Consider the following 15,583-nt stretch of genomic DNA (forward strand, 5'->3'; position numbering starts at 1 on the left):
AGAAAATAAACTGTTGGATCTTTTGTACTTAATTAAGTACATATGTGTAGCAAGGTTATGGTCATTATAAAAATTTCAATCATCTAAAGGAATATTTGTAACAAATATAGCTACCAATTTTTTAACATGTGTTACAATATTTGATGAATGCTATTGTATTATAGTAAATGTATGTAAAGAAGTTTTTAAAAGCTAGCATGCTAGTTTTTTATAATTTTTACTAGTGTAAGTGGAAGATCTCCAATCCAAGATTTCTATCTTACACTCCCTCCTCCGAACCTCCCAACTCATTTCTCTCCCCAAGATAGTTAAGCATTCACAATATGTCAATTTTTAAAATTAATATAAATGAACATGTAAAATTGTTATTAATTTTTGTATTTAAATATTTCATACTTGTACAAATTCATGATAAACTAAACAAAAAAAAAAAAAAAAACTGTGCTAAAGCACTGGCAATTCTTTTTACGGACAAAATACTAGTTAGTTATATTTCGAGTAAAATTTTACAGTTCTCCCCTAATAGCCTGTTTGCGGGATCAAGGCATGAGGGATGGCTAGTGGGCTAGCCCGATCTTGAATGGAGGCCCAACCCACAAAACGCCCCGAACTCATCACCGCCTTCAGCGTTATGAAAACGCACATGAATACCCCACAGTTCCACTTCATAACTCAGTGGAAAGTAAAGACCCAGAACTCGGGGAAAGAATTCCTCTGAACTTCTGAAGTTTATTTTTCCATTCAAATTCTTCAATCCTCCCCGCATTTTTCAAGTTATAATCAGTGAGAGATTGAAAAAATTCATCAAGTAATTGGCAGAATATCATGCCTCCCAAGAAAGAACTCTGTAGGAATTTTCTCCGTGGCAGGTGCTACAATCTTCTGCTTTTTTATACGTTTTTCCTATTCGTTATTCTTTTTTTTTTTGTTTTAATCTTTACCATTTAATCTGGGTTTTTCATATCCAATTACTATGTTTTCTTTTTTCTCCCCTTCTTTCCGCTTTTCTGCAATGGGTTTGTTGTTATTGCTGGAATAATGGTTAATAGAACTTCTACCTCTTTTGTTTGGTTTAGTTAATTTTGGAGCTAATTTTTTGTTCTGGGGTGATTTTTTATCTGTTTCATATGGACCGGTATGATGATTATGGTTCTATTGCTGCAAAATGTTGGTTTAGTAAATTATTGATGCAGTATGTTGTTTGGGGCTTTATATTCTGTTGTTCTTGTGCATCTCTGCATTGTTTCTTTCTTTAGACAATTTACAGGCTTTTTGAATTGGCTTCATTCATTTATTTCTATGTAATAATCTGTTACCAGCTTATGTCTTCCAGCTGTCAATATGGTGATCGTTGCAAATTCCTTCATGCTGCTCAAACACCTGCAAGACAAAATCCATTTGGGTTAGGCATGCAAACTGGCAACCAATTTCAGCATGCAAATCTGCAACAGCAAAAGCCAAATCCTTTTGGATTTGGTGCCCAAAACAGTTCTCAGCCTAGAGGAGCTGGTGATTTTAGTTCGAAACAAAATCAATTCAAGGTTTTTTGCCTGTTTAAGTTTCAGTTATTAGTCAGTAAAGTTGATCAGTTGTTGAAGTTTCTGTATCATCATTCACTATTTGGTTAAAAAGCCAGAAAAACTGGCGACACCAATACTCTCTGTTAGCGCCTGTTCCTCTGTGTATGCTACTTGGACACAGAAATTACGTTTGCTGTAGTTATTTTAACCTAACATAAAAAGAGTATCTATTTTTGATGTTTAATATAAATATCTTTAAGTACCTCTATGGCAACTGAATTTTTCCTCGAGTCTCATTTGTGTGGGTAATCCTTCATGTATCAATCAAACTATTCAATTTCTAAAAGTGTTGTTACACAGCCATCTCAATTAGGTTTTGCAGAGACCATGGGGATGTAGCCTGCTATGTCAATGAGTTCCTCTAGCAATTGATTTGCAGAACTGGCCTGCTTATATAAGCTTACAGTGTTAATACTTGAAATCATTGCAACTATTTTCATGGAAATTTAGCTTTCCAGTTATAACCTTGAGCTCAATGATCATAGTTACATGCACGACCTCATCCCTAAGATTGTTTTTGTCTGATATAGCACATTCTTTTGATAGAATTGCTACATGGTTGTACATTTGGAAGTAAACTGACCAAATGAGAATGAAACAGAGGGGTAGTAAGGCTTTTGAAAAGGGTCATTGTATATTTTAGATACTCTTCCCTTGTGAATGATATGACATGTAATACGAATAGGATTGAACCTAATGACAACCTCTTCATTTACATTTTTAAAATTGTTTCTGCTTTTTCAAATGAATCAATGAAATTTGAAATAATGCAAACCAAAAGTGTTTACATGAGAAATAAGATAGCCAAGAGTATAGCTTCAGATTATAGATATAGTTCTCATGTTCTCAAATGAAATTTAAATGTACACTAAATTGGGTAGATGGCACTTCTACCAAAGATAAATGATATTCCTTCTGCAATAGTGTGTTTATATGTTGCTGTTGTACTTTTAAGTAGAATTCATATTGAGGTCATGCTGCAGAGTCACCACATGACTGGCTATTAAAAAAAACTATTCAGCATTTTGAATATGTCCATGGGATTTCAAATGTGTTGTGTTGCTTTTATCCAGTGGACCTCTTCCAACCTCTTACTTGAAACCCCTGATTTTGTAAACTATTTTGAATATAATGAATGCTCTAAATAACTTTTAAACAATAACGCCACAAAGATGAAATTAAGCTCTAGCATCAGTCTTAGTAAAAAATTTTGGAGGAACATATGACTGGGGAAGTGATTAGATTCTTCTTACATTTTTCATCCAAATTCAGAAAAAATCCATTCTATTCTATGACTATAATTGCCTTTTATCAACATATTTATACCACTGGCAGTCTGGCATTTTCAAGTATAAATTTTTAGTAATTCCGAATTTTTTCATTGTTAGGCTTTTGAAAACAAGTGGACTCGCTCTTCCCAAGCAAACACGGGGAATTCTGCTGCATCAAGGCAACCTGATAATCAGCCACCCTCTCACAAGTGAGTGTTTTATTGCTTTTGCTTATGCATATAGATATTTTGCTTCCAGTGCTGTAAAGTTATATTTAATCACTGAAGTTGAAACGGTGAATTTGGTATTTTGATTCATGTCAAGGTGCACGGATCCTGAGTCATGCAAACGCCAGATTCTCGAAGACTTTGAAAATGAGAGACCTTTGTGGAAGCTAACTTGCTATGGTCACTCTAAATAGTATGTTGTTGCTTTTTGTGGGTATACTTTATCACTAACTTTTTCACTTGGCATTTTGATTTTTATGACTTGGGATATTTATGAAATTGTAATTTGGAGATGTTTTTCTTTTCAGTGGCCCTTGTGACATTGTTGGCGACATCAGTTATGAAGAGTTTCGAGCAACGGCATATGATGATGCTAAACGTGGATTGAGTTTGCAATCAATTGTGAGATAAATTGCACTCTCTGCTTTATTTATCTTCCTCTGGTGAGAAAAGCTGCAGGTTTGCAGCTTGCGAGTTACTTACAAATATTAACAAATGTTTATGCTAGTAAGGCAAATGTTAAGCAGGTGGAAATGGAATAGCATCTCAAAACCCCCTGTATTTTCCTTGTAGGAAGAATCAGTTGCCATCTTAACTTATTATTGTCCCCAGTTCCATCTAAACTGTAAAAAGACTATACCCAATTTGCATTTTCTGTCCATACTCCTATCCAATTACCTAAAGATTTGAATTAATTTTCTTCTGTTCACTATTCAGAAGATGATCTTCTTGCACTTTATGGTCTGTGATAAATGTACAACAAAACATAAAAGTACAACTAAAGAAAAAGTGAAACCTGTAGGCATGATGCTTATACAGTGGCATAACTGGTCCAAATTAGTAATTGATTAAAGTTCTTGGTTAATGTGATGGTTTAGTCAACTTTTTATACTTTGTATGTCGGGGATGTTCTTGAATAGTTGAGTTTAGATTGTGAATTGAGAAACCAGAAAATTCTTGATGAAAATATGAGTTTTTCCTTCACTAACTAAGGTTTTCTGGATCCAACTGGGATTCAAGCCTTGTTCATAATCTTTGGTAAAACAGTAATAGATGAAGGTCTCATACCTTGCCTTAGGAAGAACTACAGACGTTGTGAAAGTGACTATATCTTGTACGACATCAAAGTTTGCTAAATGTTCATCACATATTTTTGCACAAGCCATATGAGCCTCTTAGCCCGCTTTCTTTTGTTTTTCCTTCCTTAAAGTAGTCATATCTCCAATTCTTGAGTTCATATTTTTGTACTCTTCTTCCTGCTTCATACTGACTGCTCTTTGCCTTTATGTTCCTTTTCTTTGCCATGAAGTGTAAAAGGGACTACTAAATTTCCCAAAAAAATTTCACTACCTCATTTCTTGCCATACTCTTTCCTTGCATCCCAAATGCATCAAGTGGATCCTGCATTCTGCTTCCCGACAATCCCATCGTAGTCATAATCTTGAACCTTGGGATTGTAGTCACAGAATCTGAATGTGCCATCTTCCTGCTTTATCACGTACAGCCAACCTGAAAAAGAAAAGAAATGAAATTCTGACAGTCATTACCATCTAGCAATCAATATAGATTTTAACAAACCCTGGTTATTTGTTCCCAATGACTTTGAATTTTCCTTGTATAGAGGAACCGAGATTGACTTGTGACTCTTGTTCTATTGTTTCGATCGTTGTCATCAGGTAGGACAGTGATCAAGATGATGTGGTGGCTGTCTGATAGAAAACAAATTATCTTCTTAGTTTTCTTATCTATCAATGAAATGTCCAAATTAGAGTTAATTGAAGTGCTTCAGCAAGACCCCATCTCTTACACTTGTTTCTTCTGGAATTTCTGTATCTAGGCCAAAGGATGTTTCCTTTGCTAACTGTTACTGTGTTCATCTTGTTACAGGTTGAGAGGGAGAGGAACTTACTTAATTCTAAGTTAGTGGAATTTGACAGCCTACTGCGCAGTCCATACAAAGGCTCATCAAATTCTGCCATTGGTCTTCAAAGTCCTTTTCCTATAAGTGTACGGAATACCTCAGTTAGTGCTCAAAACAGTAATCCACCTTCGTTCTCAAGTTTTAGTCAATTGGGCACATCACTTGGTGGAGGGTATGAATCACGCTTTATCTCATATTCAAATTTAGTATAACACTGTCCCACTCTGCTTGTTGGTTTTGTTTATGATTTCTGTTGGTGCTTTGTTTTTCAGTGCTACTGCTTCGCCCAACAATTTTTTTGGTCAACAGCATGCTTTTCAGAGCACCAGTCAGACGTCAAGCACGTTTAAAATGACTAACTCACCATTTCAAAATTCAGGTACAGAAACAAAGTCATGCTTTCTGAGGTAGATCATGTGGCCTTGAGGTTAAGTATTTCCTTTGACTCATTTATGTGCTAGGTTTTGGCAGCCAACTTCCTTCCCAGACACTTCAAAGTCCCTTCGCGTCGGGTTCCGCAAGCTTCGGCAATAGTTCAGTAAATACTTTGCAGAACCCATTGTTTGCTTCACCTGTCTCAGCACAGACTTCTACACTGTCAAATGCGTCTAATAATAACATGAAGTCTGGTTTCGCAAGCTTCAGCAACAGTTCTGTGCAGAACCCATTTTCTACTTCAACTGTCTCATCACAGAGTTCTATATTTGGTGATAATACGAATGCACTTTTCAGTGTTAATGCTAATGTGAATGAAGTTGGATTGTCCGCAGGCAACATTGACTTGAAGTAAGTTAAGAAGCCAAATAACTGGTTATTCAGTTTCTTTACGCATATTCTTCAATATTAATTGACTTTGTTGTTTCTTTCAACTTTTTTGTCTCTCCTTTTGTCTTATGCAAATAACTGAAACATTCAACTACACATTGTTCACGAAGTCAGTGAAATAGCATGCAAGTTTCCAATATATTACCCATTTTGTTGAATTGCATGGAGTTCTGACCTAGTTGGACATGCTCCTACTTTCATCTTCTTTGGATATAACTTATAGTGGTTATTTTGGTCTCTGATTATTATTAAACAACTCTATTGTTTGATGCCATTCTTATTGAGGAATGATAGTCACTCGGATCTATTTGTTGTTTTTTCCTGGGTATGATTCCATGTGAGCAATAGCACGTAATTTTACTCATAAGAGAATCCTTTTCACAAATTTGCCAAACCAGCGATGGGCGATGGCCTCAAGTGATGTGTGGTTTTGAGCTGTTGAACTGGGTGATACCTACGACGCATAACTGAGTTGCTTCTTTTGATAAATGTAGTCTTCATTGACTAAATTTCTTTCAGTGTGAATGGAAAACCTAATGCTATTGAATATGCGCACATGTTCTATAGTATATCCAGGAACCACCGGCTACTGTGTATTGAAATAGGACATCTTGTGAACTTCTTTAGATCAAGGAGAAAAACAATTCCACACAGTTTCCCTTTAATCCTTTGTCATTGTTAATCTATGTCACCCATCCTATCTGCAAATTAATTTCTCTATTTCTACAGCAGGTTGGCCACACCAGAGGAGAATCTTAATGGGGATAACAGTATCTGGAGGAAAGAGGAGTGGGGTATTGGAGAGGTAATTTATTAACATCTTGGTCTATCTTATCTTGTCTATTTCTTAGATAGAAGGCAACAGTATCTATTTCTTAGATAGAAGGCATCAATGGGAGTTGAACAAGATGGGTTGCGTATGTCAAGAGTTTTCCATTTTAATGATTATTAACATATAGGGAAGCTTTAACTCATCCATTGAACTTGTGATGTTGGCTTCTCAAACAGCAGTGTTATCCTTTTTTCACATGATTTCGGTAGTTGGAGTTACAAGAAGATTTTAACATTGACTGTGTTCCTCCCTTCTCAGATCCCAGAAGCAGAACCTCCAGTTGAGTATTGCAGGTAGGGATCCTACCAGATGGCAGTAGTGTTTTTCATGGAATGGACTGTTGCAGGATTCTACTTTACAGAGACAAAACATGAATCACTTCTCGGGAAATTTCTCTTCTGGATTCTGCCGAGTAGCTAGTTCTGTCAGCAATGCCAATTTGGTGTTCACACCCGTTAAGCTTAACGTGTTTGCCAGATTTTGAGCTGATCAAGCCATGAAAGGATATGTACGTGCCAGTCATCGTTGCTGTATACATATATTCTTCAATTTCAAAATGGACTGAACTAAAAATAGTTGTGCATTAGAATCTACATTTTTTGAGCCTGAAGCCAGAGTCCAGACAAATGTATTCAGTGTTCTGTATATGATATTACAGTTCAATTAATTTGCTACCCACCCTTTCCTTGCCCCAGTTTTCTGTCAACGTCGTCTTTCTGAACATCAGGCCTAGTTAGTGCTTGAGCTAGGGCTGCAATTGACTCAAGTAGCTCGAGTCAGAGCTCGACCCGAGCTCGGTCAACACCAGGTTTGAGCCAATCGTTAATATATACGAGTTGAACTCGAACAATCATTTGTTAGGCTTGATTGCTCGATGAGTCGCTGGAAAAGCTTGAGTTGATATGAAATTATAAAAATATCCCTACATCAATTAAAATAGAGCTGACTTCAAGCTCCTTACAAGTCGGAATGTCGAGCGAAACTCTAGCTGCTCGTGAGCCAGAAATCGAGCCAAGCTTGCGAGCCAGAAACGAGTTGAACTCGAATTTTTCTTTTTCTAAATCGAGTCAAGTTCGAGCTCGTCAAGCTTCACTTTTTTGACTCAACGAGCTCGAACTCAAGATCGGACATTAAAAAGTCCAATTCGGCTCGATAAGTTCAAAACTCGACTCGTTTCAGTCGTTTGTAACCCTAGTTTGAGCTTCGTGAAGAGGACATTGAAGCCTCTCGGCCCTACCTCAAATGGGTAGTTCTTCTGCATTTATCTGGTTCTTGGTCAAAATAGAGCTAGCCCATCAAACAAAAGTACTTGATGTTTGTGTTTATCCATTTATTGCGAGTAAGCAATTGATTTGGAAATTTTAAGCTTGCCCCTCGACTGAACCATGAAGGTTAAAAAAGAAACAGTAAAAAGAAAAGAAAACATAAGTCATTTCAACTGAGATACAGCCATACAAATTGATACCTCTATAATATCCAACCATGAGTCCAATAAAAAAATGTACATATTCTAATTTAATCAGGAAGCAAACATATAGTATTATATAATTTTTGATGTCATCAACAAGCTGTCCTCACATTGGGACAGAAATACTTTATTTATCGAAACCCTATTGTCTATTCCTGGTGAATATATTGCCCCGTTCTAATGTATCTAGTATTGACAAAGACAAAGGAACCCCAGGCAATTGTTTTATTCTTCTCATGAACTTCATCACTATTTCTACAGATGATTTATTATTGATTAATTATGCAAGAAAAACAAAACGACACTGGTATAACATTAACGCGGTTTTGAAACTTTTTGTGATTATTCTAATTTACATGCAAATACAGCTGCCAATGTGGATTATTCTGAAAAATATATGTAAATGTATTTTGACTCAATTTATAAGAATGGATCACTTTCTCATAATTAAAAGGTCATATTTTCAAATTTTATTGCTCATGTGAAAACTGTATTGATAGACAATATGTAAAAACCTCTCTAAGCATTTTATAATTTCGGATGCATACCCTGATTCGTGACGGTGATCGGAACGGAATCCATCCAAATTTTTCTGCTACGAAAACAACAGCTGCAAATATGACAAGGTTGATGAACCACCGAGTTTTGACTCAATGGCCACCAAAAAAAAAAGATTAAGTCCCTCTTTGAGTTGTTAGCTAGGAATTCGGACCTCAGCTGTTGCAGTTAAAAAAATTCAAAAGAGATGTCAAAGCACGCCTTTAATCTAGTTAGGTCTGTATACAATTTTATCGTTGCGGAGAAAAAAAAAAAAAAAAAAAGGGTTGTTCATCAAAGATTAGGGCAGAAAGTCGTGCGGTGACGGTGCCAAATTGTGGGTGCCACGACACTCTGGCAGCAAAACAACTACTCCTTAACATTGTGGGGAGGGCCTTTTTCCTCTCTCACACAGTCACACAGTCACAATCACTACGTAATTGAGGTCCCAAAAATGGAAAGAAAATTGATAGTAGTAGTTAAAAGATCTATCTCAGTAATGAAATCAGACAATTAGTAGAGGTACTAAACTACTAATGGTTGGTCAATTATTGGTTATGTGTTTTGGGCTCTTTCTCTTCTTTCTCTGTTTTTTAGTAGTAAGATCTTCCAAAAGAGCTGTCAATCAATTGCAATTAGCCCTTTTCTTGAACCAATTTTAACTACTACTAGTACTATTACTACTACTACTAGGTGATTATAAACAAAGGCAGAAGGTGTAATCCAATGTTTATTAGGTGATTTTTTGGGTTAGTATGTGATCCCAAAGCTAATCATCAAATGCTACAAATGCCAAATTGATACTTCTTGGAACTTACTGAAAAGTCAACATGCAGAAATAAGAATAGTCTATGACAAGATTCACTCCTTTTTGTGGAGGTGAAAAGGGTAAAAAAAAAAAAAAAAGCAAAAATGATTGCATGAGAATTGAAAATCACGGGTTCCACTATAATTATGCTGTAGCCAAAGGGCCCAAGACTTAATTGACACTGAAATGCAATAAATGTGGCAAGAAGAAAAACCATCTCATTATTGGCGATATATCTCAAGATACACTTTTCAAATTCTCTTTTTGCCTTTTGGTCCTACAAGACATACTTTTTGCAACAAATGCAAATTAGAATGTTCAAATCTTATGTACCCCAAGCAAGTTGCTTTTGTCATTTTCATGGGGAACATTATTATTATTCGAGTAACCTTTCCTATTTAATTTTCTTGCAATTCTTGATTCTGAAAAAACAAAAAAAGGAATTCCTACCATTATAGTAATGGTTATGATTTATCCAATTAATGATATATTCAGTCGAAGAAGTTGCTAAATGAAAAATATGTTAATTTGTTATACTACGGCATTATTTTCTTAATACCAGACGTAGCTAGATTAAATTGTAAACGATCTCAAGAGATAAATGAATTATTAAATTGTCTTACCACGACTTATCATCGATGGTTGCAATCAAATAAAACTAGAAATGCTAAGCTAAAACTCTCAATTTTCTAGCAGGATTATGATTTTCTTTCTTACAATGACAGTTATTGAACGAGAATATATGTTGTACATAAGAATTTACAATACACAAATCCCTTTAAACAAAATCACATTAAATTTTTTATACAAAAAAAATCTCAAAATCTCATTACATTAGAAGGGTTTATTCAATTCTACCACCTCCTAAGTTCAACCCCAGCTCAACCCAAAAAATAATCAAAAAAAAAATTGAGACTAAGGAAAAAGTATTTGATGAAAAGAAGATACAAGAATCACATTATTAATCTTTAATATCCAAAAAAAATCTCATTAAACAAGAAGGGTTTATTCAATTCTATCCTCCTATTCCATCTCAAGCCCTAAAAACAAAAGTAAACAAAAAAAAAAAAGAATGAGGCTAAGAAAAGGTAAAAGAAGAAAAGAGGATAGGTGTAGATATCTGTAAAGAGGAAAAAAGGGAAAGTTGATTGAAACTCAATAAAAGTAGTAGTGTTACAAAAAGAACGCGGACAAAACTGAATAGTAGAGTAGTAGTAGTTGGTTGTTGGGCCAGTTGGGGTAGCCAGCGAGCGAATGAACGAATCAAATACAAAACTAATTTGCAGACACGTCTTTCTGTTTGTGTAAGGACTAAGCCGTAGTACAATTGTCAATTAGTTGTATGCTTTTCTTCTTTTCTTCCCTTCAAATATTCGACATTCATCATTTGAATCAATCATCAATAGTTGTATTTGTCAATTTTGTATTGATTTTTCTAGTTGCTTTGCATCTCTTCCTACCCACCCCACCTTTTTTTCTTTAAATCTAATGCTTCAACAACGTGCTAGCATGTAACAATTGGATTTCCATTTACTTTTCAAAAGACATTATTTTAATTTTGTGAAATTGAATTGGGATTGACTTAATTATGTGATGGAATGGTTATTGCATTGACATTCCATCATAAAACTTTTTTATCGTTTTTGTGTAATGACAACAATCTGCGTTACTCCAATGTTACACTGCGAGGGAAGAGGGTCTAACAGAGTTTGCACTGAGATTCGGAGAGAACCTCCTGATCAGACAAACATGCACTACTGCACTTTTTGAATTTTTTGAACGAACGAAATATAATACTCTCTTATAACGCACCGTTCCAACCTAGTGCACGAAAGAGTTTTAAGAGCTCCCCTAAGCCATTCCGCGTCATAAAACGGTGCCTATATTTTGTTCTTTAAATTATTAAATCCCAACAATTGCCAGATCCATCTGGAACAGGAACAGGACAGCTCTCACCCCCTTTAAAAAAAAAGAAAGGAAAACTAAACAATTACACAGAATTAACAACTGGAAAGTCTTCCTAATCAAATTCAACGGCACAAAATCCAGACTTCATGGTTTCCCATAACATTAATATGAAACGACTAGATTTCTCTCACCACAAATTCATGAAATATAATAAAAGTAAAATAATTTCAACAAAATCATCCCTCCCAACTCCCAAATCCCAAGACTTTTGTGCTAAACAACCAATAGTCTGGAATTTTTAATTTTTAAAATTAAGCAGTGTAAACAAGTATACAAACCAATGAGGGGAGGGGACTTGTGGGGGAAATAAATGGAGGTGACCAGTAGCCATTGTCTACATACGATACATTTCAGAAGCAAGCAAGACAGACGACAGACACAGGCAGAAGAAATTATTGGCACTTGGCAGCTGGAACCAGTCCATCCCTTCTTTACTTTTTAGCAGTACTTCCTCTCTGTGAACTCTTGAATGTGTTGTTTCCCTTCACCATTCCCTCCTCTTCTCCTGTCTTGATTGAGAGCCCATTTTCTCTTTTGTCCATGACCAGAAAACTAGGGGCAATGCTGCTGAAGCAGCATCGCCCACCTTTCTTGATATCCACCATCATTTGCTTCTTCTTGATTTCCCAGATCTGTTTTTCAGCATCAGCAGAAGAAGATATTGATGGTCATGATCTAGACAGAATCAAGAATGATCTCCAGAAGTTCAACTTTGAGAACCCAAGTCTCCAACAAGCCTACATTGCCCTCCAAGCATGGAAGCTGGCCATCTTCTCTGATCCCTTCAACTTCACCAAAAACTGGGTAGGGCCAGATGTCTGCTCCTACAATGGAGTCTTCTGTGCTCCATCTCCTTCCAATGCTTCCCTCAGAGTGGTTGCCGGCATTGACCTCAACCACGGCGACATTGCCGGATACCTCCCTCCCGAGCTCGGCCTCCTCACCGATCTGGCCCTCTTCCACCTCAACTCCAACAGATTCTGCGGCGTAATCCCCAAAACCTTCAAGAACTTGAAACTCCTATTCGAGCTGGACCTCAGCAACAACAGGTTTGTTGGAGGGTTTCCTGGAGTAGTCCTCTCATTGCCTCTCCTCAAATTCTTGGACCTGAGGTTCAATGACTTTGAAGGGCCGGTTCCATCACGAGTATTCGACAAGGATCTCGATGCATTGTTCCTCAATGACAACAGATTCCGCTTCGGAATCCCACCAAATCTGGGCAACTCCCCTGTTTCTGTCCTTGTTTTGGCTAACAACAAGCTAGGCGGGTGCATCCCAGGCAGCATTGGCAACATGGCAAGAACGTTGAACGAATTAATCTTTCTAAACGACAACCTCACCGGGTGTATTCCGCCGGAGATTGGACTGCTGACGAAGCTCACCGTGTTTGACGTGAGCTTCAACAGCCTCCAGGGGCCGCTGCCATCGACCATTGGCAGAATGAGGAGCCTGGAGCAGTTGGATGTGGCGCACAACCGCCTCACAGGTGTGATTCCGGCCAGCATTTGTCAGCTTCCCAATCTGCAGAATTTCACCTATTCTTTCAACTACTTCACTGGGGAGGCTCCGGTTTGTGGTGCCATTTCTGGGAGAGTTGCCGATGGGAGAGAGAACTGCATTGCCGGGAAGAGTAATCAGAGGTCGGCTGAGGAATGCTCTTCTGATGCTGCTAAGCCTTTTGACTGTAGAAAATCTCAGTGCGGGAACTTTGCTCCGAAGCCGAAGCCGCGGAACAGGAGAAGTCCAGGCGTGGGTTCAAAGCCTCCATCACCGAAGCCTAATCAGACTCCGAGACAGTTCAAGCCCGCATCTCCTCCGCCGCCGCCACCGACTTCGGAGTCTTCCCCATCTACTAGATCGCATCCTCCACCACCGCCAACAGCGTCAACGCCAACACCCACGCCCTCGCCAACACCAACTCCGACACCTGGACCATCCCATCCTCCGCCGCCTACTGAGGGAGTTTCTCCGGTGACTCATAACCGACCACCGCCTCCTCCTGGACCGGTGAACCCCGAGCCCGTACATTCACCTCCATCACCACCACCTCCGGAATACTACCAGCCACCTCCACCGGTAGAGACCCCACCTCCTACTTATCAACCTAAAGCACCTCCTCCACCGCCAGTTTACACTCCAGCACCAACTTATCATGCTCCGCCGCCCCCACCTCCTACTTATCCGCCTAAATCACCTCCTCCACCGGTTTACACTCCAACACCAACTTATCAAGCCCCGCCGCCTCCACCACCACCTGTTTATGTAACATCTCCTCCTCCTCCTCCACCTGAACATAAACCGCCAACTACTCCAGCTCCTTCACCAGGAGCGTATGCACCAAACCCATCGCATCCTCTTCCACCACCACCGCCACCCTACAAATGTAATGAACCACCACCACCACCACCACCTGAATGTAACGAACCTGTCCCACCACCACCACCTATTGAACATCATTGGCAGTCACCTCCATCTCCACCACCCAGTACTCCATATCACTACACCTCCCCACCACCACCATCACCATCGCCACCTCCTCCATATGTATATAAATCACCGCCACCTCCATCACCATCGCCACCGCCTCCATACACTTATTCGTCCCCACCGCCGCCATCACCATCCCCACCTCCACCATACGTGCATCCATCACCGCCGCCACCCGAGATGAACGTTCCCCTTCCTCCAATAACAGGAGTCTCTTATGCATCACCGCCACCACCTACAATTCCATACTATTGAACCCTTCTCAAGGTATAATAATCTCCACATCTCCATCCTAGTATCAATACATACTCTTGCCAGACAAGAAACATCAATTTTGTGCATATAAATTTACTAATAACATATATTCTTTTCGTTGGCCTTTTTTTTTTTTTTTTTTGCAGTGAGAGGATTTGGATGGGGATTCATTTGCATGCATGCAAATAGCAAAGTTACAAAGGAGGGCTCAAAGTGGTTGAATTTTGGGTTTGACTTTTGAGAGGCTGCTTTCTAGTTTTGAGCAATAATTTTTATATTAGAGATAAAAGTAGTCTCATATGAATTTTTTTGGGCTATTTTTTTTTTTTTTTTTGTTTTCATTTCTTTGGGGGCCTAATCAAAATTGATTAGGGTAAAAAAAAAAAAAAAAAAAACTCATTTTGGAGTTTCTTGTGTTGTGTCAAAACAACCCAAGGGGAGAGAGGGGGTGGGGTTAACATTTGTATTATTTGTTATACATATGTTTATTGTGTATAATTGAAATTTATTTACTATATCCATGAATTGATTCATCGGTCAGCCGATCATGTGAGCTTACGCTGTTCAAAAATTATAATACGTCAGAATTAGAATTTTTCGTGAACAAATTTTTCAATCATAAAATAAAATTATTATATAGTACATTCCTTAAGAAAAACAAATTTTGTGATCACTTTCTTACGTAACAAAGAAGTTTACAGAAAAATTAGTAGGACCATCGTTTTAGTGGTTCTTGTTTCTAATTTGATTCGTTTCAACCTGGGGTGGAAAGATTCCTGGGTGATGGTGATAGTCAAACGCGAAAATACAGAGTCAAACGGGCAACTCCGTTGTCGGCCGCCGTCACAGCCAAATCGATTCCCTTCTGAAACTTCCTGGAAATGGCTTGTATGTAGTCAAACTCCATTCTGAAACTTCCAATCCTACCAGCCTGTAAGTAGGCATGATATTTAAATGTGTAATTTTTTCGAGAAAAATATTCACAAGAAAGTTGAGTCATTTGAGAGCATGGTTCAAAATCTCGGATCGTCGAGTCGTCATCGGAACGGATCCCTCCGCTATGATACCGGGACGGAATCCCTCCAATATGATATCAGGATGAAATGACTCCGAAATACTTGATTCGTCGATAATTTGGCCGAGTCACTGAGAATTCATTTGAGTTGATTCGTCGATAATTTGGCCGAGTCACTGAGAATTCATTTGAGAAGTTTTCGATACTCATAGTCTCGATTGAGTCTACCCGAATCATCTGGAGTCAACTCGTAAATTTACATTTTATAAATTTTCTTTTGCTAACTTTTTTAATTATTTTTGTTTAACATATTTTTTGATATTATTCATAATTTTTAAAATATTAAATGCTTCAAAATTTGCATCTCGACGAGATTGTAACCGATGTGC

At 38.0% G+C, this 15,583-nt stretch overlaps 2 protein-coding genes across 4 annotated transcripts; both read left to right on the top strand.

Annotated features, from left to right (window-relative positions):
* The first annotated feature begins 667 nt into the window (after nt 1-667).
* Nucleotides 668-7,350, top strand: LOC113697514 (zinc finger CCCH domain-containing protein 46). Of its 3 annotated transcripts, none has more exons than XM_027217165.2 (10): nt 668-869; nt 1,334-1,541; nt 2,969-3,060; nt 3,176-3,271; nt 3,387-3,480; nt 4,966-5,171; nt 5,272-5,378; nt 5,461-5,785; nt 6,554-6,629; nt 6,915-7,350. In XM_027217165.2, the coding sequence occupies exons 1-10, from the start codon at nt 826-828 to the stop codon at nt 6,951-6,953; spliced, it is 1,287 nt and encodes a 428-aa protein (XP_027072966.1). In that variant the 5' UTR covers nt 668-825; the 3' UTR covers nt 6,954-7,350. The 3 variants fall into 3 exon arrangements, with proteins under 3 accessions (XP_027072966.1, XP_027072967.1, XP_027072968.1); XM_027217166.2 differs by having other exon boundaries at nt 688-869; nt 6,557-6,629; nt 6,915-7,213; XM_027217167.2 differs by having other exon boundaries at nt 736-869; nt 1,320-1,541; nt 6,915-7,046.
* A 4,431-nt stretch (nt 7,351-11,781) lies between these two features.
* On the top strand, nt 11,782-14,719 carry LOC113693456 (leucine-rich repeat extensin-like protein 2). The gene is made up of 2 exons (XM_072055976.1): nt 11,782-14,191; nt 14,326-14,719. Exon 1 carries the CDS (start codon nt 11,978-11,980, stop codon nt 14,177-14,179), a length of 2,202 nt encoding a protein of 733 aa, XP_071912077.1. The 5' UTR covers nt 11,782-11,977; the 3' UTR covers nt 14,180-14,191; nt 14,326-14,719.
* Nucleotides 14,720-15,583: the final 864 nt, after the last annotated feature.

Source organism: Coffea arabica, chromosome 6e, assembly GCF_036785885.1.
Source record: "Coffea arabica cultivar ET-39 chromosome 6e, Coffea Arabica ET-39 HiFi, whole genome shotgun sequence".
Taxonomy (NCBI): Eukaryota; Viridiplantae; Streptophyta; class Magnoliopsida; order Gentianales; family Rubiaceae; genus Coffea; species Coffea arabica.

Bases quoted from the DNA above. Each gene is read 5' to 3' on its own strand.
- LOC113697514 (XM_027217165.2), top strand. From the start codon at position 826: ATGCCTCCCAAGAAAGAACTCTGTAGGAATTTTCTCCGTGGCAG. The intron at 5,172-5,271 runs GTATGAATCACG...TTTGTTTTTCAG, and splicing joins GGCACATCACTTGGTGGAGG to TGCTACTGCTTCGCCCAACA. The intron at 6,630-6,914 runs GTAATTTATTAA...CTCCCTTCTCAG, and splicing joins AGGAGTGGGGTATTGGAGAG to ATCCCAGAAGCAGAACCTCC.
- LOC113693456 (XM_072055976.1), top strand. From the start codon at position 11,978: ATGACCAGAAAACTAGGGGCAATGCTGCTGAAGCAGCATCGCCCACCT.